This window comes from Podospora pseudoanserina (genome assembly GCF_035222485.1).
Source record: "Podospora pseudoanserina strain CBS 124.78 chromosome 7 map unlocalized CBS124.78p_7.2, whole genome shotgun sequence".
In the NCBI taxonomy this organism is placed as follows: domain Eukaryota; kingdom Fungi; phylum Ascomycota; class Sordariomycetes; order Sordariales; family Podosporaceae; genus Podospora; species Podospora pseudoanserina.
Genome location: NW_026946672.1, coordinates 1364946 through 1392606, shown reverse-complemented (window position 1 = coordinate 1392606; position 27661 = coordinate 1364946). Strand labels below are relative to the sequence as shown.

The 27661-nt window shown below is 53.2% G+C and overlaps 6 protein-coding genes across 6 annotated transcripts; 5 read left to right on the top strand and 1 right to left on the bottom strand.

The window, feature by feature from the left end:
- Window positions 1-602: 602 nt before the first annotated feature.
- QC764_705620 (uncharacterized protein) lies at window positions 603-3265 on the top strand (the record flags this gene model as incomplete). Its single annotated transcript, XM_062950216.1, has 5 exons — window positions 603-958; window positions 1100-2453; window positions 2514-2694; window positions 2744-2982; window positions 3118-3265. Exons 2-5 carry the CDS (start codon window positions 2374-2376, stop codon window positions 3263-3265), a joined length of 648 nt encoding a protein of 215 aa, XP_062796198.1. The 5' UTR covers window positions 603-958; window positions 1100-2373.
- Window positions 3266-7170: 3905 nt separating this feature from the next.
- On the top strand, window positions 7171-7748 carry QC764_0113810 (uncharacterized protein; the record flags this gene model as incomplete). Its single annotated transcript, XM_062941196.1, is given in 3 exon segments — window positions 7171-7282; window positions 7294-7386; window positions 7738-7748. Coding segments are annotated over 3 exon segments (216 nt in total), but the record flags the coding sequence as incomplete, so codon positions are not given.
- A 370-nt stretch (window positions 7749-8118) lies between these two features.
- On the top strand, window positions 8119-12527 carry hmt1 (ATP-binding cassette-type vacuolar membrane transporter Hmt1; the record flags this gene model as incomplete). The annotated part of the gene is given in 4 exon segments (XM_062950215.1): window positions 8119-8544; window positions 8614-10880; window positions 10948-12286; window positions 12295-12527. Coding segments are annotated over 3 exon segments (3198 nt in total). The 3' UTR covers window positions 11453-12286; window positions 12295-12527.
- A 91-nt stretch (window positions 12528-12618) lies between these two features.
- Window positions 12619-14705, top strand: QC764_705600 (uncharacterized protein). The gene is made up of 2 exons (XM_062950214.1): window positions 12619-13240; window positions 13305-14705. The coding sequence occupies exons 1-2, from the start codon at window positions 13104-13106 to the stop codon at window positions 13687-13689; spliced, it is 522 nt and encodes a 173-aa protein (XP_062796195.1). The 5' UTR covers window positions 12619-13103; the 3' UTR covers window positions 13690-14705.
- Window positions 14706-14985: 280 nt separating this feature from the next.
- Window positions 14986-18672, bottom strand: CDC48 (AAA ATPase cdc48). Its single transcript, XM_062950213.1, has 4 exons — window positions 18047-18672; window positions 17616-17949; window positions 16058-17549; window positions 14986-16001 (listed from the first exon to the last, which is right to left on the bottom strand). Exons 1-4 carry the CDS (start codon window positions 18100-18102, stop codon window positions 15409-15411), a joined length of 2475 nt encoding a protein of 824 aa, XP_062796194.1. The 5' UTR covers window positions 18103-18672; the 3' UTR covers window positions 14986-15408.
- Window positions 18673-23959: 5287 nt separating this feature from the next.
- QC764_705580 (uncharacterized protein) lies at window positions 23960-26529 on the top strand (the record flags this gene model as incomplete). The annotated part of the gene is given in 3 exon segments (XM_062950212.1): window positions 23960-24063; window positions 24246-25920; window positions 25939-26529. 3 exon segments carry the CDS (start codon window positions 23960-23962, stop codon window positions 26527-26529), a joined length of 2370 nt encoding a protein of 789 aa, XP_062796193.1.
- Window positions 26530-27661: the final 1132 nt, after the last annotated feature.

Genomic DNA, 27661 nt, shown 5'->3' with positions numbered 1-27661 from the left:
CAGTTGCAGTGTCGGCGGAGAAGGGAGGGGTTTGGGTGGAAGAAGAGGAGGGGGGCGTGAGCCCAGTGGTGTGAGGAAGATGGAGGTGTGGTTGAGAGAGGTGGGAAGTGCGTGGGCAAGGCCCTACGCTACCCGCATCCTGTACCCGTATCTTGGTACCCGTAACTTGTCTAGTTGGTGGCGTTCAATACAAGTCTTGTAGAAAGGGTGGCTGCGTGGTAGATGTGGTTGAGTGTGGCCAGTGAGGCCGAGAAGCAAGTATGGGGAGAACGGCCTAGAAGGTGGGTGAAGAACGATCCATCCCCAGCTTTTGGGCTCGTCCCCGTCGGTTAGCAACAGCAGCTATCAACGGCCATCCACGCAATATAGGTTTCACAACGCGTACCCACCTGCCATCCCATCCATCCGACACACCCACGCAATCAATCTGCCAATATACCCACCCACCAGGCTGCCGGCACTGGATGGTGGTTCGATTATACCATCTCGATCGTATAGCCCAAGCCAAGACAAGTCCTGGGCTGAGCAAACCTACCTACCCTTTCATACGAACCACCACTACCACCTCGACTCCACGCATCATATGCACATGTGTTGTAGCCGCTGCTGCTGCGAACTGGCGTGCTGCATGCCACACCCTATTAGCGGCAGCGGGCAGGCAAGCACCTCTGACCATCCACTGGCAGCCAGCCCGTCTTGGTGAAGTATGAGTGTGTGCTGCTGCCGGCAATCTAATTCTCGAATGGTTCTTCGTCCAGTAGGGGAATAGAACGGCGAGGAGTCGAGAGGGAGGGAAGCCTGGGCTGCATGAGAGTGTTGTATGCGGGCGGCCCGATTTGGAAGTTGAGGGTGTTAACAACCGAGAGATTGGTGGAATTCATGTTGGGAGGTGTGGACGTGGAAAGCAGCAGACAGGAAAGATGAATGACGTTGAAGTCGTCATTAGTTGTTCGGAATGGTAAGTGATGCTCCCCGGGGCTTGGTGTTGTATACTGGTTCCGATCGTGGTTGACGGTTTCTCTTCCGATGGATCGTGGGCCACAGGCATTATTCGAGGGGCTCTGTTCGAGACAGAGTGCTGATTTTATGACGGTAGAAGAAAGCCAGCCTAGTCTACTTTGTACGTTGGGTGCATAGAGATTGCCACTGCTAGCTGACCTCTGGCATGGATCAACACCGCGAGTTGGTGAAGGGTGTGTATGCCCGTTAATGTCTTGCTCCTTTCCTCGGCCTCCTGATGTCGGCATCATCGTCGGTTGGCCGGATATCGTGCGCGGTGGTGGCAACGGTGGTTATGCTGCATCACGCACCGTGTCATTCATGCCACTCGTTTGGCATCGCTGAGAACCAAGTGACTAGCACGAACACGTACTTGAGCCACAGAAGACATGTAGATCGGCGTGATAGGCGCCAAGTACACCTCTGTGTCGGTTATTGGCTGGAAAGGAATGGGAAAGGATGAGACGATGCGTATTAAATGTTGGCTGTCCCCGGCGCTTTGTTCGTGAATAAGAGGTTTGGGAGGTTTGGTGACTCGAGAATGTCCAAACAGGATTTCATCTTAGAAATCTCGGGCCTGAAATGCCACATTGCTCTTGCCAGGTTACCCAATCCTCGATGCTTCCTTCTTCACATAATGGAACGCACCTGCCTCATGGCCAATGTAGCAGGTATCTTGCGTCATTGTCAGTTGAGTGTTTAACGACCATGGAAGGTACGAGGTTGAAGACACCGACACACCTCGGAAAACACCATCAATCGACCCTCAACCGAGCTCAAACACGTCCAGCAGACCTTCGAGATGTACTCAACCGTACAGGGAGCCAACCTCAAAGTCATGAGTTGACTATGCCAGCATTGGTGGTCAGTGCACCGGTCCGCCTCCGGTCTCTGTTAGCCTCTTCCGGACCCACCTCATCGGCCGCAACATTCACGCGCCCGGGCGCAGAATTGCCATCGAACTGCATACCGACCGAAGAAAGCTCCCAGCGAAGAGCGAGACTTCCCAAAAACTATCAGCTACACCGAGGCGCTGGGGTTGATCTGGACAACAAGAATTCGACTTGATCTGACAGTGTGGTCTCGAGGAAGCAATGCTTAGGTCTATTTTCTTGCCCAAAGTCTAGCTGCAGCCCTTTCTTCTCATTTCTGTTTGGAGTGTGACCGTTACCACTCGGCTGTCAAATGCTGACTACTCTTACAGCCAGCTGCGGAACTCCCATATCCTCCTTTGCAGTTTTACCACATAAGATCAACTTAGTACCGACACCAGCCGTGCAACCACTTGATACACCCGAGGCAGAGCGTACACAAGTGTATACTGGCATTATATCAGACTGCTCACCCCGAACCCCTCGTCCGTTGTAACAAGGCATGGATGGCTACATTCTTGTACCACATGAGAAATACCTCACCTCATGCTCTCGCAATCTTGGCACATTGGACCTGAACTTGTCAGCCACTACAGACGAATTACTGAACCCAATCCCAACACTGACAATTCCTCCAGATAGAGAATGTCCAACATCCTACCCTTTTCCCAAAGCCCAGCCGAAACAAACATTATTCACCAGCCGCAACAAACATTATTCACCAGCCGCGACCAATGTCACCCAGAGCTTCACCGGTCTGGAACAACCCCCAAGATGCGGGGATCTCTCCCAGTTGCCCAGATTCCAGAAGCATAGCAGCCCTGTTACCCCAGATCTACAATTCAGCATTGGACAACATACTTACACAGCAGTTTGTGTCCATCCCATCAGGTCTCATCGAGCCACACCGCCCCAAGTTAACCATCCACCGGCATCTGCACATACAATTACATTTACGCCACCAACCACGGACCATCGTCCGCCCCCTTCTTCCTCTCACATTGCCGCTCATCGGACATAACCGCCCCAATCTTTCCTCGATTTCACCCATCCACCCACTCGTCGTGATCGCGTCTCAATTACCTCAACCCGAGCTCTCAAAGCGAAGGAGGTCAGACAGTCTTTTCACGAGCAAGGGTCTCTTGCTCCTAGCTGCAGGACGCATCCCGCTGACGGCCGGGCAGTCTGCATGATAATCCGCATATCTCGACGCAGTGATACTAACTAATTAACAACAACCGCCAAGCTTTGTCGCTCGCGGGTTGGGTATGCCATATGCCGAGGGTAACACAAGGTCAAGAGCGGGGGGCTATGTGTATACATTCAACGGAGTATTCGGGTGCGGCACACCTTACCTTCAAGCGAACCGGTCAAAGCCAGCCGAACTTACATAGGCACACACACAACCATACCAGCCCAGACCGAGAAGAAACAAGGGTGCTGTATCTCTACCCAACTCCCCGACATACATGCCATACAGCCAACTGCATCTGATACAAAAAAAAGCGGAGGTGGAGGCAAGGGAACAAGGGAATAAGCTGGAAGCCAAAAGGGAAGCGCGGCAAGGCCCGAGAAAAGATGGCCCCCGAAACAACTCGGGTGGACGATCTCGAGCCCTACCTTACCATTTGCATTATCTCAGAAAGATCGACTTGTGAGGTACAACATCAAAGATATGGAGCCGTTTCTCTTGGGCTGAAAAAAGAAAGCATGCTGGCTTGTATTCTTTTCGGGTAAAGGCGGAAAACCGCACCACAGGGCCGGGTACACATAGTGGTAGCAACAGGAGCAACAAGCCATGTGTGTCAATTTCCTCGTGGTGAGTGGGGGCACTGCGCTGTGTATTGCGGAAGCACACAGTTCACAGGTCACCCATGTCATCAACAACAACAGTAACAACAGGAATCAACCAACGAATCCATGAAAAAATTCCCATGAGGCCGTCCAGCCACGAGGACAGGCAATACTCGGAATATAGCCAGCCCTGGTTGCTGCTGTGCTGGATGGCGTATGTACCAACTAACCCCATACTGTGTTATTTATATGTAGGTATGACACGTTTTTATCCTTCCTTTTATTTGCTGTATGGATTATCGGTTGGGATTATATGCACGTAACAACGCATCGACCCGACCAGCCCAGAGACCAACAGCCCCATCATCAGTCATCACGGTCCAAAGAGAGAGGTGCCGAAAATTCGATCGAAAGGATGAGATGACGGATCATGGCATGACACAATGAAGGGTATCGCCGCCTTGTCCTCTTCGTCCTCTTTATTACATTACCCTACCCTTACCGATACCCCCTTACACCCCCTTCCCCTGTCCTACCCTCCCCTAGTGCACCCATGCCCGTCCTCGGATATCGCGTGCTTCAGCTTTTTTTTTTTCTTTTTCAGTCTTTCCAACAGCCGGGAGCATTGCCCGAATGAATGATCGGCGAGGTGGAAGAAAGTGAAGCTTCCATGCTAGTCACCAAAGGAAAAAAGAAGGAGAAAAAACTAAACCGACCAGGTAGGAAGTGTGGATTACTCCACATCTTGACCGACTGTGTTAGCCTCCTGCATTATCATGCATTACCATTCATGTCTGGGTAAGGAAGTCGGTGAAGCCTCAGAGGGGGAAAAAATTTGGTCGCGAGAGATTGTTGTGTCGTGGCATCGCAGGGCAGCATTACTTCCATATCTGGGGCTGACTGGGCTGGGAGCTGGCGAGTAGGAATTCGTTGCTTCTTTGGAAAGCTTCTTTTCCAAGAGGACTGGCTGGGCTAAATGCCAACAGGGGGTGGTTTAGTTTAGGTACTGTACAGATGGTGATGGTGGGTGGTGGGTTTTTCTTTCGATGACGCGACATTAAATGGGGGTACTCCATCATTAGGCGTCCATCCCGGATGGGGGGCAGAGAAGCCCAGCTGGACTAGGTATCAGAAAGTGCTTGGGTTGGCAAATTTTTTGGTTTTTGCTGAGCTGTTGTTTGTTGATGATGATGAACTGTTGTTCGGGTGTTTCTTGTGTTGCTGTCAGGGTGGGGCTCTTCTTTCTCGGCTACCTCTTCAGTTTGTAAGTGGAAGAATATGTCGGGACCGGCCCGGATGTGTGAAGGAGAAAAATAGAAGAGAGATTGGAAAGGATGAAAAGGTCCGGAAGAAGGTGTCCCATACAACCTGCCAAATGAAGCGGAAACTAGGAATGACGATATGCTGCCGCAGGAAAAGGGCCCGTACCCCCGAGCCGGGAACAAGCCTCTGCGGTCCAAACGGTTTGGGATGATGGGTAGATGCGACCATGGGCTGGGGCCGCGGTGTAGCTCCGGTCACGGGATTATTAAATTGCTCAGGACCGCTGTCAACAAGCACCCAAGCAACGAAGAAGGCAGACAGCAGAAGAGTTCTGCTGCATATTGCTGCAGTCCAAGCTATCCGAGGTGAAGCCGTTGCTACTGGCGAACGTCGCCAAGTGCTCGCCTGGCAGCCTTGTCCCGTCGGCTCACCTTACCACCGTTCCACCGGGAGAAAAGGTCAACACTCTCTCTTTTTTTTTCTTTTCTCTCTCTTGAGTGATGAATGGGGAAGTTGATGATAGATATTGACTAGCTCGAGTCTTGTCTCGAAATATGAAATGTCACATCTCACCCCCCTTCGCTCCTATGCCCACAATATCACACAGGGAGCAGGGCCAGTCGGTGGCAGCAAGCCGGAGAGCTTCCGGGGCCTCCTTCTACAAGACCAAAACCTGGCAGATATCTTTGGTCATATTCACACCCCCAAAGCGAAAAACTCGAGTAGAACCGTCAAGCGCGGCGCTACTTGGGTTTAGCACCATGTATAATACCGAGTATCAGGTATCAGGTTGTCGCAGAATAGGCGGTGCAGCTCAAATCCCAAGGTCGCATGCAAGACTAGCACTAAGCAGCAGCCAGAAATCGCAATCAGTGGCTGTCCTGCTTCGTGCCACCACTTGCAAGCTGCTTTAGCGCGACAGCTTGCCCCGCGTCTCCGTCTCGATGCTTTTCTCGTGGAGATGGGGACTGCTGCATGCAGCCTGTCTGCCGTCACCTTTTCTCTCTCTGTCCGTCTTGTCTCTCTCTCCATCAACAAAGCGGTGAGGGACATGCACAACCTTGGTGGCTGATAATTCCCATGGGATCGAGACACCCGGACCTATCGGGGAGCGGAGCCGTATGCTTGCTTCCATCCAGACTGTCGGTCTGCTTCTCTTCCCCCCCACACCATACACGATGATCTTCCATCGAGGGCATCCCGAGTCCAGCTGCCCGGTTTGTGGCCGCCGCTCGCTGTGTTGCTGCATCTCGTCGGCATGCCGTTGACGGCAATAGGTGCCACTGACCGACATTGCTTCGGTGGTCTCATGATCAGGACAAGACGGCAGTCGACACCCCCATGGGCCCCCGTCAACGCACGTCTCACGATTGACGCTCTCCCGCAAGTGCCGTCCGTCTCTCAGGCAGAAACCCGGGAGCACATCAGGCCGTGGTGGTCCCAGGTGCCGGTAGAAGAAGGAACCCCGCGTCCTAGCGGTCCCAGCGCTTGCCAGGGCCTCCCATGATGCTCCTCGTTTCTGGTGTCCTTTTTTTTGCGCCTTGGTGTGGGAATCTCTGCACGTCGGTCCCAGACAGCACGGGACGGAAGCAATGCAGGGTACGGGTGATTAGTGGTGGGATGTGTGTTTTGTGTGTGTGTGTGTGTGTGTGTGTGTGAGGGGTAGGTTGGTGTCTGGTAGAAATGCTGAATTGGGCAGTGAGCTCACATTCGCATTCTAAAGAGGGTAGAGAGAGACACTATGTACAGTTTGGTATGGATAGAAGTGAGGGTCGAAACCTGTCTCTGATGAGGCATTCCAGAAAATGCACATGGTTGGTTGACAGGCTTGTGCAACGTCCTTGCGGGTCTGGTCTGGACTGCACCGTAGCACCCCACCTCCTCTCCACCCCCGTACCGTACGTACCTACTGGAGTGCAACAGGTACAGTACGTGATGTAGTACAGGGTGTTGATATCCAGACCCCCCTGGGATCTGGAAGGTAGGCAAGTACCACCAAGTAGTCTCTTTTGGCACCCTCGATCAATTCGAACTAATAGTGGTCAGAGCCCCTCCGCCGGTTCTCTGTTCCAGAGCTCGACTCTCTTTTTCCAAAGAAAAAACAACAACAATCAACAGACACATCGGAGAGACACCACAGCTCGTCTGACGTACCACGCTCGTTTGTCTTTTCTTCGTCCCAATTCCTCTCTCCTCCCCCCTCCAACCCTGCCCTCCTCCTCCCGACCTTCCCACCATAGTCCCGTGGACTGGTTCGGCTGAGATCGGCCCCGCATTCCATCCATCCGCCCATCGCCGGCAGCAGCCATCGCAAGGCCACCTGAGGAAGCTGCAACCGTTCTGGGAAGCAACAAGTACGTTCCAGGGCACCTACAACAATATCTCAGGATTCCCGTCACCCGGGGAGCGATTCGGAGAGGGATTCTTCTCTACGAGAAGGCTCAACGGAAAGAAAGAGGTCAGTTCTCTCCTTTGGTCTCCCTCCCCATCAACAGCACAACAGGAGGCCGTCCACTCATGAATGTTGGGGTGGTGGTGTCCTGGTGGTGGTCCAGTGTCGTTCAAGTCCCGTCGCACTTGTGTTGTCCGTGATCTTTGACTCCGACCCGCCGCAGTGGCAAAAGCCACAGCCAACCCCGTCAGCTGCCTTTGCTGCCCCACCACACACGCGCGCTGTCAACCGAAAGCCATTCTCGGCTGTCGGGCAGCTTTGGAGGCTTCCAGCCAGTTACAACAGCTCATTGGCATATGTTCGAGATGCTAACAGTTAACTTGATGCACCAAGGCCAACCTCATACTGCCGCCACAGCAAGGCCGTGAGCCATCGGCCTCGTGCTGCTTTCTACTCGTCGTCCTAATCTCGTTCTGTATGTTGAAAATCATATCATCTATCTACCTAATCCACACCTGTTACCACGCAATCGAAAAAGAGTCAGACTGTCGCCTTCCACTGCCACTGCCAATCCCGCTACTGAGCCAGCCAGCCAGTCGTGCATCTCGCATATCCCAACATTGTCTTGACGGGGCCGGCAACAGCATGTCATGCAGGGTCCTGGACCGCAACGACTCTCGTCCTCCCTCCGCACTCTCGTTTTTTCCTTCTCTAGTTCTCTTCTCTAGTCCTTCGTCTCTTTTGATTTCTTTTCTTGTCTTCTAACACACCGCTTCTTTTTGCGAAAACAGGCCCAGCATGGACGCGCTGCTCCAAACCAGCGGTCCGGAGCATGATGGCCAACAATATGTCAAAGCCTTTGCCCAGGTGACATACGAAACGACTCAGAAATGCTATCCGGTCGTGCTGCTTCTCGCCTTTATTATCTCGGCCGGCATCCATAGCATCGCCAAATCGAGGACTGAGGAAGAACTCCTGATTCCGACAGCCACAGGTCCAGGCGGCAAGCCGCTGCCCATTACGAAGCGAAAACGGGAGCACCGAGATCAGCAATCGTTATATTCCACCGACGGCTGCAACGGAGGCATCTCAATCCAGGTTTTTCGGTGTTTGGTGGGCGCCTTGATTTTGTCGTTTGCTGCCAATGCGGCTGCAACTGCCCTGCATGTCTGGCAATCCAGCAAGGTTGGAGGAGAGCTGTGGTGGTGTGGGGAGGAGAGAGTTGTAAGTCGAGCCAAGAACCAAGTCGGATTTGCGCACCGGCAACAAAACAAAGCTGACACCACTACCCAGGTCTACGTCGTGGGCGCGGCGTTTTTATACATTTACGTTTTAATCACCCTCTTTGACTGGGATGACAGCCCGACGCCAGTGCATTCGATAATATGGGTGCTTGGTCTTTTTGGGGAAGCCATTATCCTTTTATCGTTTGTCTGCACCCTCGCCACTGGGAAATATGTCTTGGACGGCGAGGAGATGGGGGCTCTCCGAGAAAACCCACTGGGTTTCTGGGACTTGACAGATCTGGGCATTGGAGGTGTCCGGCTGCTCATTGTTGTGTTTTTGGTCAGCATGTACGCCCTCGTCGCATCAAAAAGACGCCTGGAAGAACGGCGGCTTTTGGACGAAGAGGCGAACCGGTCGGACTCGGATGAAACGAGCCCGCTTCTTTCGCACAGCGGAACCGCAACACCTTACAACCGTGGACGATCAAGACAAAACTCGGATTATGGAGGCACCCGCAATGTCAACAAAAATGCCAACAACGATCCTGAAGGCGGTTACCAGCAATGCGAGGACAATGCTGCCTTTTACCGACCCGACAAACTGCCGCATAAAACCTGGTTCGAATATTGCCGTGGATACTCGATCTTCTTCCCCTATCTCTGGCCCAGCAATTCGACCAAGCTCAAGCTCATCGTCTTGTTGTGTTTTCTGCTGGAGGTCTCGCAGCGTGTCGTCAATATCATGGTCCCCGAACAGATCAAGACTGTGACAGATACCCTTGCCAAGAATTTCGACCACCCCAACACCGGAACAGGTGCCAAAATTGCCGCTGGCTTGACGGGAATCTTCAGCTTCTCTGGCGGCGAAGATAACGGTGAAAACCCTGGCAATACTGGGGCTCCGTGGTTTGATCTTGGGCTCTTCATTGCGCTCAAGCTTCTCCAAGGCCCATCCGGATTGCTGGGATCAGCCCGCTCCATTCTTTGGATTCCCGTATCTCAGCACACCTACCGCGCCCTCACGACAGCAGCTTTCGAACATGTTCACTCCCTGTCTCTGGATTTCCACTTGGGAAAGCGCACTGGTGAAGTGCTCTCTGCTCTTAACAAGGGTGCCTCGATCAACCAGTTCTTGGAACAGGTCACCTTCCAGGTTGTGCCAATGTTGGTCGATCTTTTGCTCGCCATCGGCTGGTTTTACTTCCGGTACGGAGCGATGTATGCACTTTTTGTGTCCATCATCACGTTTTACTATCTCTACTTGACCATTCGCATGGCTGCCACTAGATCTGATCAACGACGCGACATGGTCAATGCCGACCGCGAGGAAGAGGCTGTCAAAAACGACTCGATCACATCATACGAGACGGTCAAATACTTCAACGCCGAGCAGCACGAATTTGCGCGGTATCGCAATGCCATTGTCAATTTCCAGACGGCAGAGGCCAAGGTTACATGGGGCATCAATCATATGAACATGTGCCAGTCGATTGTGTTCATGTGCGGTTTGCTGGTTGTCCTCTTAACCTGTGGCTATGAAGTATCTCAGGGGACACGCACTGTCGGTGAATTCACGTCCTTGGTCACGTATCTCGCCCAGCTGCAAGGCCCGCTCAACTTCTTTGGCTCGTTCTACCGTACGATTCAGCAGGCCATGATCTCGGGTGAGAGACTGCTTGAATTGTTCAAGATCCAGCCTACTGTGGTTGACGGCCCCGGGGCAGTCCCCCTGCAGGAGAGCACCGGCCATATCAAGTGGGAGAACGTTGGCTTTTCATACGACAACCGCAGAACCGCCCTTCACGATCTGTCATTTGAGTGCAAGCCCGGCACGACCACCGCTTTTGTGGGAGAGTCTGGCGGAGGCAAGTCGACTGTCTTCCGGCTCATGTTCCGGTATTACAACCCCAAAGCCGGAAGACTTTTGATCGAAGGCCAGGATGTTCAAGACCTCACCATTGACTCGGTGCGCCGCGCCATTGGTGTTGTTCCTCAGGACACGATCCTCTTCAACGAGACGCTCATGTACAACCTCCGCTATGCCAACCCCAGCGCATCCGACGAAGAGATCTATGAGGCGTGCCGGGCTGCTGCCATTCACGACCGCATCATGAGCTTCCCTGATGGCTACAACACTAAGGTGGGAGAGCGAGGCCTCCGGCTCAGCGGTGGCGAGAAGCAACGCGTGGCGATTGCGCGAACAATTCTCAAGAACCCCAAGATCATCATGCTGGATGAGGCGACGTCGGCACTTGATGGAGAAACAGAGCAAAAGATCCAGTCGAAGCTGATTAGTGGCAAGTTCGGACAAGGCCGCACCTTGTTGATTATTGCGTAAGTTTTACTCGGGGAAATCGGAGCGGGTGGAGATTGTGTTAGCTAACCGAGTTGCATTGCACAGTCACCGACTGTCGACCATCACTCACGCAGACCAGATCATTGTTCTCCATGCCGGCACCATGGTGGAGAAGGGCACTCACGAGGAGCTTCTGGCCCTCAACGGTCGCTACGCCGCTATGTGGGAAAAGCACTGCCGCGCCGAACGTGCGGCCGAACATGCTCGTGACGCAACACGGAAAGCCAAGAAGCTCATGGGCTATGCAAACATTTCTAGGCCCAGCGGTGCGAATGGCTACGATAGCATGTTGTCATCCGCCATCCTGCCTACGGCCATGAACAGCCCTACGCTCGCACCGAAGCATGACGACAGCCGCTCCATCAGCTCGAATGATAGCCATCATTCTGGCAGTGGCTCTGATGGCACGCTTCAAGAGGAGGACGATGAGCAGCCGGAAAAGTTGCAGCCCAACGGGGTGAAGCAAGACGAGGAGCGTAGGCCGCTTCTGTACTCGTTCCCCTCGGGCACCACCGCTGGCCGCTCGACGGATGCCCCGGACCGTGTTTGATTTCCAAGCACTCGATCCCCTACTGTCAGATTTGTCACCACCACATTTTGGCATTTTTGCGTTTTTACCCTTTTTGAATCCGATAGAGCGCTCAACACATGCGGAGCACAGCCAATAACTTTAATGAGGCGACATTGATCACCTCCCTAATCAACTAATCAAGAATCCTGGACGCCTTCAACTACCGAGCCGGGGTTGATGATTTCACCGTCCAACAACACGGCGAACTGTCGACAAGCCGGCGGTATACCCTACTGTAACGAATATCACGACACGCACGACTGTCAGCGATCACAGTATAGCACAGCACAGCGCAGCGAAGCGAGCTTTTTAATAGTCCTACATCTCAACATTCCTCTTCTGTTTGTATACTTTTTGTTTTTTCCTTTTATTTCTCTGTTTTTGGGGGTTTGCGCTGCGCATGTTTTTCTGAGACGTCAGATGAATCTCCTCTAGCCTTGTTTTTTCTCGGTTTTTTATGCTTCTTCTCCTTTTTCTTTGAAACCACGAAATGATATCCCCAGCATATGGGCGGCGTTGTGTGCGTGCTTTGACTTTTGATCAAGGCGGTGGGAGGGTGGATGGGGTGAGGAGGGGGAGAGGGGGTTGTAGAGAAAATGAATGAGAGCCTGTTTTAGCGCAAAGCCAACAAACGAGTGTTTACTACCTTCTTTTCCCTCATGATGTGTCTGGTAGATTGGGGGGGTCTAAGGGGTCGTCTGTTTGCAGGACATCACTGACGGGCGTAAAGGCGAAAGGAGTTTTATGGGGATGTTGGGGCTTATGAGTTTTGGCGTTTTGGTCGTGTTGTTTGAGCGTAAGTTTCATTTTTTTGTTTTTTGTTTTTGGGATGTCTGTATGCTTTTGATGTGTAGGACGCAAGAGGCAACGTTAATGGGGGTTTTTGTTGCCTTGCGCTGGTGAGGGAAGGGAGAGAGGCCTAAAGGAAAGGAAAAAGGGGCTTGATACCATCATTGTGAGTTGAGATGTGTGTAGAATGAGATTCTTCTGAGATATGAAGAGGGAATAACACGAAAGTCTGTCATTTGATGGACGTTATGTACAAGATTTTGAGTTGGTGAATGTGTATAATGTTTTACGTTGATGGAAGTGATGGTTTCTGGGTATGCCACACCGAGTCTGTAAGTGGTTGTAAGTGGTACGGAGTAAGGGTTAGGGGTGGTATGGTGGGGCAAATCGCGGACCAGCCTCACGTGCGGCAGGAAGCTCTCTGAAGTTCCCATCATCGTTGTGCCAATTCAGCCATCAATCAGCCTTGTTCTTTCCCCCAAACAACATTTCTCAGCCTTGTCTTGGGTTTGGCACCGGGCTTGAACCACCCCATCTTCTCGTCTCGACTTTTACACTTCTTACTTTTGCAGTCCAACAAAGTCTTTTCTCGACTCTTACAATCAACATTCAACCATTACATTCGTTTTTATCAAAGGATACAGAAACTCACCGCAACCGACAACCACCCATCAAGGTTCTCCAGCTATTCCGAGGAACGCATTTCACCATCCACCACAACCACCACCCGACAAACCAATTCTCCGGCCCCTTTCAACTGTTTTCTTTCCCTCGGTTTATTTTTTATTTTTATTTTTATTTTTATTTTACCAAATCAATTTCTACCAACCCACGCTTGAAAATGTCCAACAACAACAACAACCCCTCCACGCCCGTAAAAATCCCCCCTTCGGCAGCTGGCTACACACCCGCCACCCTCGACCCCGAACTCCGCTCGTCAATCAACGGGACCTTGATCAAAGAGGGTCATGTCGCCAAGTTCGTCTTCCCCTTTTCCCCCCCCCTTCCAACCTCCCCCCCACCTTTTTGCTAATTCTCCCAGAATCCAAGAAATCCTCCTCCACACCCTCCACGCAAACCCAACCAACTGGCCCACCCTCGTCGAGAACCACGCCCGGGATTTGTTGCGGTCGGGCGAGGTGACCACCTTTCCAGTCTTGCTGAAGAGGGTGATGGATGATATTAGGCATGATACCGCTCTTGCTCCGAGCAACAGAGCAGCGAATGGGACGCCGGGGCAGGGGGAGGAGGTGAACGTTAATGGGAAGAATGTAAATGTTAATGGGAATGGGATCAAGGTTGGCGGTGGGGGAAGGGGGGAAAATGGTAATAGTTTGGCGTTGCCGCAGCAGGTGGTGGAGGATGCGTTGAGGGTTACGAGGGAGGCGTTGGAGGGGGTGGTGGAGATTGAGGAGGGGAATCCTTAGGGGGGAATGAGGGTGAGGAAGGGGACGGGGGTTGTGAAGGGGGGAAAGGGTGATGGGGATGGGACTGCTGGAGCGGGAGGGTTTGAGGATAGTGATGGTGATGGTGCCAACTAGGATACTGGAGACGAGACTTTACCGCCACCGCCGCCATTGGAGGAAGAAGAACGGGGTGCCGAAGAGAGTGCCGAGGATGAGTCTGGAGACGATGATGCAGGCGAAGATGAAGAAGACGAGGATGAAGAAGACGAAGATGAAGAAGGCGAGAGTGACGCTGATGATGAAGCGGGGCCACACGGCGACAGCGACGAGAGCGACGCTGATGAAGACGAGAGGGAGCCAGCGGGAGAGGAACCATTGAGAGAGGAGCCAGCGAGAGAGCAAGATCTTGCGAGAGAACAGAGTAGTGGGGGCGAAACACTGGTGGATGAAGATGGAGAGGTGCCTGGTTTTCACGATGAGGAGACGGCTGTTGAGACTGACAACGACGCAACTGTCGATGAGGATTATGATGTGATTGATCCTCTGACTAGCGAGCCGTATCCAGAGGGGACTGGCCCTCGTCATCGGCATGCTGCTGATGTGTATTCTGATCCGAGTAGGGGATTATTACACCGAAGAGGGGAATGATGTGGGTGGGTGATTCTGACTCTGGGATCGTGGGCATGGCACGGGATTTTGAGACGGAGGGGGAGAGTCGGCCAGTTCGTGAATCAGCTGAATCTGGGGAATGAGGAACGAGTCTAGTAGGGATGGGTGACAAGAGTGTGTGGATATGGATATATCAGCGGGGGAGGTCACCACGAGGTTTTGGTTTGTGTTTTTTTTCTTCCAGAGCGAAAGGAAGAGTTTAGGGGATGCATTATAATATGTCAGGGCGCCCACCACCAAGCGAACGATAAGCAGTAGGGTAGGTCTTACACAGTTGATAATGGGAAAGCGAGTTGGGGGCAAGGGGGAAATATTGGTTTTTATGCACACAACACTTTTGTATATATAGGTTTATCACACCAAGAACACACACAAATTGGCACCATCAGCGGGGGCGTTAATACCATGGGTTTTTTCCTTTTCTTCATCTCCGTTTCTCTCTTCCGTGTTGTTGGCATAGTACACCAGGACGTATCTAGTTTTTGATCAAGTCTTCATCACGAATCTAAACCCCCCCGAAAGCAAAGGGGGACTGATCGTTCACCGGCCAATTGCCTAGGATTTTCAAAAACAGACCAAATATCCTCAAGGCCCTACACCTTTGAAGAAAGGTAATCCAAGTTGGAAGCATATCATCACATGAAGAAATCACCAAAACATACTGTAAACAGTGTGCAATCTATAGTCTTGATTGTTTGCCATTAAAAACGGCCATCATAAATAAATCATTAGACGCCCATCGTAATAACCAGCGCCTCTAGCAACTATGAAACTCTTTGCCTCATCGCGCCCGCCCACAACTACGCAGAAAGTCCACGCTGCCCAGCCTCAAAAACCATGAGCCTCAAGACTGGGGGCAAACTTGCTACCGAATAATAGCTCCGCTGTTAGGCCAATCGAAATAACTGACCGCCCAAGTACACCGATGTAAACCCCATTTGCCTAAAGAACTCCCCGACCGATTGTGCAAACTGCTAGATAGCGTAATGCTGGAGTAAACTAGAATACATGGGCTGCGGATCTTTTTTTTTTTTTTTTTTTTGCCAAACTCGTAGGTCATGGTTGATACGTTTAGTCATAGAGACCCTCATCATCACCAGCATCACCGAACGAGTTGCCAGCACCACCGTTGCCGGCAGCACCCTCAACACCACCCTCGGGGAACTTGAAGTAGGCGCCTGGACCGGCGTTCTTCATTTGCTGGGCAAAGGCCTCATAGCGACGAATCTCGACATCACTGACGGAACGGCGAGCCATCTGCATGGCCTCCTCGAAGTGGCGCTTGGTGAGTTCAGGAACGGGGTCCTCCTCGCCCTCCATATCGACATCCTCACCGTTAGCCTCGCGCTCCTTGGTGCGCTGGATCTCGGTGGAGATGGCCTCCCTGATGGCAAGCTTGACAGCGCGCTGCGTGATGAAACCAAGATCGGCACCGGAGAAGCCGTGGGTCTTGGAAGCGATGTAGTTGAGGTCGACATCGTCAGCGACAGGAGTCTTGCGGAGCTGAGCGGTCAAGATGCTGAGACGGCCAGCCTCATCGGGAAGAGGGACATAGATGAGGGAGTCGAGACGACCAGGACGGCACAGGGCAGGGTCAAGCTGCTCGGGACGGTTGGTAGCGCCAATGACGAAGACGTTCTTCTTGGAGGTCATGCCGTCCATTTCTGGTTTCAGTGTTAGCAGATATAATCATAAACAAAGGACAGCATATTAAACATACCAGTAAGGAGCTGGTTGACGACACGGTCGGAAGCACCGCCAGCATCACCAACGGAACCGCCACGGGCCTTGGCAATAGAGTCCAACTCGTCGAGGAAGACAATGCAAGGAGCGGCGGCACGAGCCTTGTCGAAAATGTCACGAATGTTGCTCTCAGACTCACCGAACCACATAGAAAGCAGCTCAGGACCCTTGACAGAGATGAAGTTGGCAGCGCACTCGTTGGCAACAGCCTTTGCCAACATTGTCTTACCCGTACCAGGAGGACCATAGAACAGGACACCGCGGGATGGGGACATGCCGAACTTGAGGAACTTCTCGGGGTGATCGACGGGATACTGAACACTCTCCTTGAGCTCCTCCTTGACGGTCTCGAGACCACCGATATCCTCCCAGCGGACGTTGGGAACCTCGACAACGGCAACCTCGCGAAGAGCGGAGGGGTTGGACACACCAAGGGCGAAGCGGAAGTTCTCCATGGTCACACCAAGAGAGTCGAGAACCTCGGCATCGATGGTATCCTCGTCCAGATCAATGAGATCCATCTTCTCACGAATCTGCTGCATGGCAGCCTCGGAACAGAGGGCGGCAATATCGGAACCGACATAACCGTGAGTCTCAGCAGCGATCTGCTCGAGATCAACGTCGTCACCAAGCTTCATGTTCTTGGTGTGGATCTGGAGAATCTCAAGACGGCCAGTTGGGTCAGGGACACCAATGTCGACCTCACGATCGAAACGACCGAAGCGGCGGAGGGCAGGATCAATAGAGTTGGGTCTGTTGGTAGCGGCCATGACCACAACGTTGGAACGGGCCTTCATGCCGTCCATGAGGGTCAAGAGCTGAGAGACAACGCGACGCTCAACCTCGCCGTTGGTCTTGTCACGCTTGGGGGCGATGGAATCGATCTCGTCAATGAAGATGATGGCCGGGGAGTTCTTCTCAGCCTCTTCGAACGCCTTTCTCAAGTTGGACTCGGATTCACCGGCCATCTTGGACATAATCTCGGGACCGTTGATCAGGAAGAAGAAGGCACCCGTCTCGTTGGCAACAGCACGAGCCATGAGTGTCTTACCGGTACCAGGAGGTCCGAAAAGGAGCACACCACGTGGGGGCTTGATACCAATCGACTTGAAAAGCTGAGGGTGGCGGAGTGGCAGCTCGACCATTTCACGAATCTGAGCCATCTGCTTGCGGCAACCACCAATGTCGTCATAGCCAACCTCGTTGAGGTTGTTCTCCTCCTCATCACGCTGAATGGGCTCGCCCTCGCAATGGATAACCGTATCTTGAGCGACGATGCCGTACTCAGGTGGGTCAACCTCGACAACCTTGAACTCGACCGCTCTCATGCCTCCGCGTACCACGAAGAGGTCACCTTGTCTGACGGGGCGGTAGGCTTCGCGGAAATAAGGAGCGAGGAACACGTCAAAGAGAGAGCCGGTAAGGCCCTCGACGGTGTCGGCGATTGGGAGAACGGCAATACGCTTGGCCTGTAGAGGTACACTTGTTAGCATCGACGCTCGGCCAACTCAAACAGCAAACAGTATCAAACTTACATATTTGATATCGGGGCATGGGTGAATTGTGATCATGTCACCGTGCTTGACCCTAAGGTTGTGACGGACAACACGGTTGATGCGGGCACTGCCATCATCGAGGTCGTCGTCGGCAAGGACGATCAACACAGTGTCCTTTCTCTTCTTGCCACGAACCAAGACAGTGTCGCCACGGAACAGCTGGAGAGTGTCCATGGTGTTGTTGGAGAGGGCGATGATGGAGTTGTCGTCATTAACGGCATCCGTCACCATCAGCTGGTTGGGCTTCTTCTTCTTCTTGAGAATGGCGGTGGCGGTGTCATCTTCATCCTTGCGCTCAGCACCAGAGGCATCCCTATTTCGCGGGGTTAGCTAGCTGTCAGTTGTTTGCCGAGACTAGAGCTTTGGGGTGTTTGATGGCATCATCCATCTCCATCCAGAGGACAACGTACATGAGGTTGACCTTCTTCTTGTGCTCAGGGTGATCGGCACTAGGCTCGGGAGCCATCTTGTCGGTATTTGGGATGATGTCAAGTGGGAGACTCGTTGATGATGGGTTGGAGAGGAGGGGGAAACGAAGTCGGTCGTCGGCGGGGTTGTTGATAATGAGAGTTGTTTCTGGGAGATGGGGGGCCTCTCCAGCGGAAACGATGGCAGAGTTTTTATCTGCAAAAAGTGAAATTTGAGTTGGTGATGAGATGGAAAGTTAATGACACCTCCAGCTCTGGCTTTCGTTGCAGGTGAGTTTGGTTTGGTAAGGTTGGCCAGGTTCCAGAGGCGATCTCTAGGCGGCCACTCGGATGACGAGTGCGGGTCCTGCCACTGCCAGGCGGCAAATGTCCGTGCGTTTTTGCCCAGCAAGAGCACTGAGGACAGGTCAGGCACCGCTTATCGCTCGTTATCACTACCAGGTGGCCCGAGCTCCCTACCTTTTCCAGCTGTTGCTGCGCTCTCCTCTCTCGAGGTGAACCTTCGAACAGTTTCCACACCACCCCTCCATTCACTCAGCAATGCTGACCTAATTCACCTTCACAAGGCTTTCTTTGTTTTCATTCTCCGCTCCTGGTTTTGTGTGAGGTGGCTTTTGGCTGTGGGTGAATTTTGTATTCACTTTCCAGTTACGAGGCTACGCCATGGCCATCGCAGAGCCTGCCCCGCGTTGCCACTTGGCTGGGGTGTCTTGCTTCTCATGCAGCCAACTCCAGCATTCCATCACTGAGACGTATATACCGACAGCTCAGTACCTGTGTACATGTACGACCAAGAGCTGAAAACGGATCTCTGAGAGTCGTCAGCTGAGTTTGCCTCTTCACCGGAGGAGCTGGTTGCCCTCAAACATGATGTTCATCCTAACCATCATCATCAGAAAGCGTGCTTGGCCGATTCAGCGTCTACGGCAGCCAAGACGTTTTACCCCACATTCGGCCCCGGCCTTGGCACCTTTACCCTGGCACTCGGCCGGCGGAGTGTCATTGAGAATCGGGATCTGCTGAATCCCAGCTCGGGACGGGCAGCCAACTGCCGGAATGACACGGACCGACCGCCAAGACACACGGAGGCCCTATCCTATGTCTATGCTGAGAATTCAACGTTTTCATTGCCATGGTCGTGGGACAAGGAAAACATTCGAAATTGTCTAAGGACTCACCACCCACAGAGCGCTCGGCATCCATTCAACTTACTTGCGACTATAAGTTCAGTCTTCACTAATATCCTAGAATAGGCAAAAGAGATGCAGCACCACGAGGAGCCCTTCCGGGAAGGATTTAGAAATCTCCAAGATAGATTGACTAGTAATGGCCTGTCGAGAACGTTTGTCGTTCGAGGGACACCACCACCTGACAAGGAGACGACTCAACACTCAGGTTCTTTCTTCGTGCTGCTGATGACTGTCCACAGAATTACTCGCCGGGGATCAACGCTCGAACTGGTTGACACATCTATCAACAGTCATGTCTTGGGGCAAATTCCCCAAACCTCGGAAAAGTGTTCGAGCTGGAAACTCGGTGTGCGACCAATGCTCTTGGTGTCATACTCACCGCCTCCCCCAAGCCAGGCTGTTGACCAAGGCTCACTCTCAAGTCTAGACTTAGGTTCAGGACGACATGCCATTCTGCCAGCAATCCTCGACAAGCATCTGCTCATTGATATACACATTCCCATTACACTGCCCAACAGTCTGGACCCTCTTCGTCAGCCATTTACCTTGGACATCTGTCAGGACAGTCGGCTCTCGTCGTCAGGGGATGCCTGGCAAAAGCACGTACATTCCTTCCCCCATGCTCCGCAAATCACAAACACCTCTTCACCCTCAAGATCGAGAAAATCATCAGAAGAACGAGGACCCTCTCAGAAAGATTGAGTCCCTGGGAAGGTGGCTGTGCTCACCGTTCACCAAAACATTTACGCCTCACTTGGCGGTCTGAAGGAGTTTTGGCTAACATGGCCGCCATGTCTGCCTGAAAACCTCGCCCCGCAAGGAGCCAGGGCTGCAGAAAAGCAGGGTCTAAGATCTCTTCGGTGCCTGTGGTACAGGAGATGGGCGCGGGAGCTTGTTGGTAGTTGTGTGTGGGGGAGGAGCAGCTCCTGGCTGGTAACCGGTTACACGGCCGCTTAAGCTTCCCGCAGCATAGCCGCCCTTCCCATCCTGCCGGGCCTAAAGGGTCTGAACTGAGAACAAGCTTCTGAGGCTTTCTGTCAGGTCAGATCTTTGCTGCACAGCTGTGGTCTTTCGGAGATTTGAATCGACACATGTTCCATCTGACACCTGCCCCCAGAAACAAAACAAGCAACTGGAAGGGGATTCAACATTACACTGATTAGCAAGGCATTACATGACGCCTCATCAAGCTGAGTGTGTGCCAGATATCCTGTCTTTGATCGATTGGACAATGCCCTTTTCACAAGGATTGTTATGGCATGCTGACAATTAATTACAGAATTGGCCCTTATCCCCTCCAGGCTCATAATTCAGGAAGGAGACAAGCCTGTGCCATCATTCAGTAGGCGAAATTGTGGCAAAACAAATCTCAAAGTTCCCGAAATCAAGAGACACTCCATTGACAATGTGCCAAAAAGCAGGCAGGGTTGTTGAGTACTCCGTGCCATCGCTTGGGACCTGATGCTGTGTGGTATCCACACTCGAGTCCGATGTCTAAAGTCCGAGGGACCCAATCAGCTCAGGCCATGGTTACCACACTGACCTTCGGTCAAACAAGCGCCGCGATATCGTTTTGGCCTACATGTACAAAAACAGTTATCCTTGGCCCGGACCCCAAGCCCTGTGTTCTGTTTTGGTATTCTCTTCGTTTTGGAGAATGCCTTACGGACAGAAACCGGTTCCAGGCATTTCTTCGACCTTGTGAGGATGCACCGGGAAACGATGGCCGCGTCCCCAGATGCAAGAATACGAACAAGACCCTCTCTGCCATCGACGTCACACATTAATTAACTGCCTCACGGATCGCTTGGCTCACTCGATGTCATGGGCTGAGACGGTAGGCGGGCAGAAGAGCGGTGTCGAAGATGGCTGTGTGCTGACAAAACATCGATCAGAAAGGAACGGCAGGAATCGGACAGTCCCATTCCCCGAATTCGTTGACCGAGAGAATAAGGTTAAGTGAAGACCGGGAGCAGCACGGAAATTAAAAACCCGGCGAGACGGCGGAACAGCGTTGACGGTTGAGTTAGGTGACGTTGTTGTAAACGTTTGGGATTATTTATCAAAGTGCAGTAGAGATATTAACAACAACTACGACAGGGAGCTCTACCAGGGAGCTATACGCACCAACGACGTTGATTGGACAACACGCGGGGACATCCATTCAAGGTTAATTCTCTGCAACCTCACTAACTCCATGCAGCGGACGACTTGCCGAAGAACCTTGCAGTCTGTGGCTGAGAAAGAAAGTTATCGCGGGTGGGATACACCGTCATAAATGTGCCGTAGGCAGCAGCAGCACACCCATTGGAGCCCGGCCGACTTGTTGTTCCACTGCACCCGCCTGCACGAGGTGTCCTCGCCTCATATGTTTTCATTTCATGATACATGGACAGGAGAAGAGTTTCAAGGAAGAGTTGCTGTGCCGTCCCCTTGGATCACGGGCCCCGCGGCGGCCGATACGTACGGTCCCGGGGGCCGTCACACAGCACCACCCGAAGGATCATTAGTGATTTGGGTGGGCTTGAGTTGAGATGGCCCAGATATGCGAGTGCTAAAGGCCACTACGAAGGACCTACTAGTTTCCTAAAGAATTCTTCAGCGAGAGGAAACATTCCTAGTGAAGTGTCTTGGTTTGTAGTGGCTTGACTGACGATCAGTTGTACCGCCTAGGGCGAAGTAACGTCGGCGCGATATACTTCCAGATACGGATTCTCTATCAGCTTAGTTCTCGATACTGCGACCAGCCATTTAGGCCCCTCGGAGCCTTACGCGGCAACTTTTGTAGCTTGTTCATCCGTTAGTCATGCAGTCATCGTGGCAGTCCCTTCTCTTCCCCCAGTTGCCCTCGCAGTTTTACCCCACCTTTCCCCCCTCCATGCTGTCTAACGTCTGTCTCTCCACAGCTATGACCGACCCCACACGCCACAGGGCTGAGAAATCAGACACAGCACAAAAGTCGAGGAAACACTCCCTACTGTGCAGTATGCTTGGCGAGAAGGATCGCGGGTCAGAGGGCTCGATTGGGTAGCGCTAGCACCGATGCCACCGAGTGTGGCCCATTTACGGGGGCGTTGTCGTTTCAATTTCGAATCAAGTGCTTCCGTGACCGTCTAGAAGAGCCAGTTCGTCTGGTTCAGACCTACACAGGCTTCACACGGCTCGGGTCGATGGAACACTGACGGCGTCGTGTATGGGACCCTGGCCCTGCGATATCTGGTCTCTAGCTTTCCCCTCTTCTTCCCCTTTAGTACCGTGGCTCGCCCGGCCTTCTCATGTTTCCGCCGTGTACGACGGGAGATAGAGAATGGCGCCTTTCTTAACCGCGGCGGTGGGTGTGGAGAGGTGCATGAAATGTCAGAACCGCGCAGAGCTAGGGTTGATCGATGCCGGATTTCTTCTTATTGCTCGTTGCCACGAGCGAACTGGCCAGTCATGATGGGATGTCTGAGCAGATAAGCGCAGTTTGTGCAACGTTCCTTTCCCCTCCTGGGTTGCACAACATCTCACGATGCTTCGACACTAGCTTTTCCCAGAGCACGCTTCTCACTCGCCGTCGAGCTCACGGCACTTGGCGTGCGGCAACCACAAGCCACAGACAGGTACCGGGTCCTTGAACTACGCTGCTGCGTGTCCCATCTTCATGACGCTGGCTTTATTCCCCGTTCCCGCCCTTTGACGTTGGAATGTCTCGGCCGCCCACCAGCCTGGAAGGAGATTCCAGCAATGGGAAGATCCGCCCAGTCATCTATCAGTTGTGACAGCTTCCTACTAGGTAGGAATGGCTGAGTACTGTTCTCTGTTTACCGCCTGGTGCCTTGACTCTACCACCACTTTCCTACCTTCCACCGGGCGTATAGCCGACTAAGTATCGGGGATAAACTTGCTGCATGCCCGCAAGCAACCTTTCCATTCAACCCATGCCTGGCCGGCCCAGCTCTTGGCCGCTGCTACTCTGCGGCGCATTTATGGGGCACCGCCTACGAGGTACCTGTAAGGCACCCATTCTAGGGCTAGGTGCCTCTCTGGCACCGCTGTACTGGGCGCGTAGAGTTCTGGTTTCCAAGTAGCTTCCATACAACACTCCCTGGCCTTCGATATCTGGCCCCCCTGCTTTGGCAGGGTACCTGCTGTACCCAGCGACCTACCCGCGGGGCCCGTCTCCCTACGTACCTTGGACCACTGCGAGCCCCGTGCTCCCCACCCTCTCTCCCCCCTCCCCCTTCCCCTCCACTCTCCACGTATGCTGTGTACACCCGGCGGCGGAGCAGCGCTTCTTGTCTTTCGTGTGCGGGACACAGACAGGCGAAGCACCACAACAAGTTACAAGCAAGCAGCTGATGAGATCCTTGAGTCCTGCTAAAAAAGAACCGCGCGTGGTTGGTTCCTTCTAGGTAGTCGGCCCACCGCTCACCCATCAGGGTGGTTCCTCTCCAAGCTCTGGCAAGGGGGGGTGTGCTCGCCGTTGGCACTTATATCCAAGAGCTCGACCACTCTCGTTACTGCTTCTGTTTCTGGCAAAGGTCCATTTCTCGGACGAACTTGCTTTTGTGCTACGACCAGCTGCCCACCCGGACGGACGAACACACTTACACGCCCAGGATAATAGCGAAGAGGATAGAGGAGGCTAGGGAAGCAGGATTACCCGAAGTAGTAACAAAGAAGAGGCAACAACTGGGGCGACACACAAGAGCGATAAAACAAAATGGCTCACAACTCGGACTCGCTGTCCCCGCCTTCATCGTCACAGCTGATCAGATCTGGGAGGAAAGGGTCCAAGAAAGTCAGGACGGGTTGTATAACATGCAAGTAAGTGCGAGGGGTTTTTTTTTTTCCTTTCTTGACGACGTTGTCCTGCATCCACCCGCAACTGGCTGTCATAGCCGCGCGAGCCCTTCCTTGCCCACCACCAACCACCCTTCCCCTGCCTGGCCCTCCTCGCTCCGTCAACACAAGCTAACCCCGGACTCGCCTCGTCCGTCTGCGGGTAGAATTCGCAAGGTCAAATGCGACGAAGAAAAGCCATTCTGCATGCGGTGCACCAAAACAGGGAGGAGATGTGACGGTTACCTCGACGCCAAAGCTATATCACAACGCCGGCGCCGGTCCGGTGGTCTGGGGCAAAATGCTGCGGGAGAGCCTCATGCTCCGTTGGCCACGCTCTTCGAATGGGCTACCGGGGATGAGAAGAGGGCCTTTCACTTCTTCCAGCACGTAACAGCGCCATGTCTCGCCGCCGACCACGACGGCGCCTTCTTTCGAGTGCTGGTTCTTCAGATCTGCCAGACGGAACCAGCAGTGAGGCACGCTGTCCTTGCTGTCAGCAGTTTACACGAGGGGATGGTGCAGGCCGCCATGATGCCTCAACTGCTTCACAACAACGACAGCGAGAACCGAAGCTCGTTTGCCCTGTTTCAGTACAACCGCGCCATCGCCTGCCTGCTCGAACAAATGAGGACGGTCAACGCCCGGCCACTAGTACCATTACTCACCTGCGTGCTGTTTGTCTGTATCGAACTCATGCAGAGCAAAGACAAGGAGTCGCTCATCCACCTCGAGCAAGGACGGCAGATCCTCTCACAACTAGGGCCGAGAGTTACAGGAAGAAGCCCCGAGATCGATCTCATCAAGCAGCACCTCGTGCCAATGTACACACGCATGTCTCTCACCTCGTTGATGCTGGGCTGCGCGCCAACCGCCATCCCGGAACCGCTGAAAACCCTGACCGAAGTCCCCATGGTGTTCAAGACCATCGACGAGGTCCGGTACGCGCTGTACGACTTTATGGACCAGTGCCTGAGGTTCGCCAAAAAGTCGCACGCCGCCAAGATCAGCAAGGTGCCCGAGGAGGACATGCGGGCGTTTGAGCTGGAGCAGGACGTCCTCCTCCGCAAGCTCGCCAAGTTCAACGTCGCCTTTTCGCTGTACCGGTCGACAAAGGCCAAGGAAGCACCGCCCGGCTCCATCGCCCTGATCCAAGTCCACGTTCACACGACGTTTATATGGGTTTCCACCGCCCTCAGCCGGCACGAGACGGTTTTTGACGACTATGTCGATACTTTTTCTGCCATCATTCCTCTGGCGTCGGAGTTTATCAACACGCTGCTGTCGCCGCAGGGGCAGGGGCCAAAGGGGCCGAGTGGTGGGCCTGATACGAGGAGGTTATCGGCCATGTTTACGTTTGAGATGCATGTGATTGCGCCGTTGTATTTTGTGGCGGCCAAGTGCAGACACCCCATGATCAGGAGGGCGGCGCTGGAGTTGCTGAGGCGGAACCCGGGACGGAGGGAGAACTTGTGGAGGGCGAATGTGATGGCTACCATTGCGGAGCACACCATGAAGTTGGAGGAGAAGCATTTGAGGAGCAGGGGGGAGAGGTCGGTTTCGCCGCCGGGGGCGGTCGGGGGTGGGAGTATGCAGCAGCATTTTCCATATCAGTTTGGTCCGGGAGATGCCTGGGGTGGTGGGGGGTTGGAGGGTGTGCCTTTTCCGGATGGGTTTCTTGTTGGGGGGCATCATCATCCAGGGCAACAACAACAACAACAGCAGCAGCAGCAGCAGCAGGGGTTTGGGTTGTTTGATTCGATTCCTGTCGGTAATAACAGGCCACTGTCGAGCAGTGCGACTGCTGTTTCGGTCGAGTATGGCGGGATGGCCGCCGGGCAGCAGCAGCAGCAGCAGCAGCAGCAGCAGCATCATATGCCTATTGATCCGTCGCTTCTGTTTGATGCGAGCACGGCGGCGGAGGTGTCGTCTGCGCACTCGTTTAGTGTGGCGCCGTCGATTGCTTCGTCGCTTGACGATTTGGGGTCTTCGCAGACGATATTTGTTGGGGGTGCTGGGAAAGGGAGCACTAACCCTGCTCCTGGGGGGTCACAGCCGACGCATTCTCAGGTTTCGAGCTGGGGGGGTTCGACTGGTGCTAATGTTGCTCCCGGGATTGCACTTGAGCCGCCTACTCCGAGGGATGATTCCCCTTTTGGGCATATCCTTTCGCGGCAGAGCCAGAGCGTGGGGAGTCCGAGTGTGGGGAGTGAGGGGTCGCCGGAGCTGAGTGCTATTGATTCTTTTGGGGCTATCAACTGCCGTATCAGAATAATGGGTATGGGATGGACTTTGTTTTGGGTGGTGGTGGGGGAGGAGGAGGAGGATATGGGGGATGGGGGGATGGGAGGTATGGGGAATATGGGTGGTGGTGGTGGGATGGGGGTATGGGAGGGGTTAATAATAACAATGGGGGATGCAGTTTTGGAGGAGCGGGGATGCGCCGTATGATGTGCCTGAGAGGTATAGGGTTAGGGAGAGCATACTCGGGCCGGAGAAGGAGGATGGGAGCAGTTGGGTGATGATGTTTAGGAAGTTGGGTGGGTTGGATGGGGAGTGGGATGTTTTGACTGAGAGTGTGGTTTGTTGAGTGAACATATTTGGTGGGAGTGAAAGGTATATAAAGTGGTATTTAGGCATATGGGATTTTGGGAGGAAAGAAATAAAGATAGATACCCGCTTTTCTTTTTTTTTTTTTTTTCCCCTCAATTAACTTTCGATCTTTGGAAGGAAACGTATATATATTTTTTGTATGGAGAATTTATCTTGACCCGTTTTTTCTTCAAAAACAATTTGCCGGAGAGATGTCGGGAAGAATGAAGTGACGGAAGGAGAGTGTGACAAGACGGACAAGACTATGTATATGTATTTGACTCCTTTACCGCGTCATGAGGCAACCCAAAAATGGCAACCTCTGTCAGCACGAGTGTCGTTGCCTGCCTGCCTTAGTCAGATCTTGGGAGGTGAGATTCATAGCAAGCTCGAGACTCTCCGAACCCTGTCCAGCTGGGGCGGGCAATTACCCTTTCGGAGAGAACTGACCAACGGAATGAGACGGATACGGTGGCAAGTGATTATGTACATTTCGGAGGGTTTGCCATGCTGGTTGGTGGGGGTGGTAGATCTCTGGTGCGGCCGCCATGGTCAGGCTGTTAAACAGATGTTGTTTGTCCTGGTTGAGTGGTAACCTGCTTTCCCGGTGAGGGTGCTCGGGCCGGGATATTGGGTTGGAGTATGCGGCCCGAGGGAGGGGCTAATGGAGAGCTAAGGTATGTACGACTCCGGTTACGATCGGGAGGTTCAAAGTCAGTCCAGAGGGTGAGTGTGTAAAGACGGGCCGGGCAGAGGCAGGATATGGCATGACATGACCTTGACGCGTGTCGGGTATGGGTGATGAGTGGTTGCGTTGTGTTGAATACAAAGAGGCTGGTTGATGTCATTCGGATAGGGGATGTAGCTTGATGTTATTGCAAATCGACTTTTGAACCGTGAGCCCTCGATGATGGAGAAAATTCATGATCCCTGAGTCGAGCCCTGGAGGAAAGCTTGACGGCCGGCTACATGCCTTTCGGTTAGTTCCGTC

What these genes read in the sequence shown, in the direction of transcription:
- QC764_705600 (XM_062950214.1), top strand. Translation starts at nt 13,104, where the DNA reads ATGTCCAACAACAACAACAACCCCTCCACGCCCGTAAAAATCCCCCCT. An exon ending in AAAGAGGGTCATGTCGCCAA is followed by an intron (nt 13,241 to 13,304) that starts GTTCGTCTTCCC and finishes TAATTCTCCCAG; the next exon opens with AATCCAAGAAATCCTCCTCC.
- CDC48 (XM_062950213.1), bottom strand. Translation starts at nt 18,102, where the DNA reads ATGGCTCCCGAGCCTAGTGCCGATCACCCTGAGCACAAGAAGAAGGTC. An exon ending in CATGCCCCGATATCAAATAT is followed by an intron (nt 17,550 to 17,615) that starts GTAAGTTTGATA and finishes GTACCTCTACAG; the next exon opens with GCCAAGCGTATTGCCGTTCT. An exon ending in CGTCAACCAGCTCCTTACTG is followed by an intron (nt 16,002 to 16,057) that starts GTATGTTTAATA and finishes CACTGAAACCAG; the next exon opens with AAATGGACGGCATGACCTCC.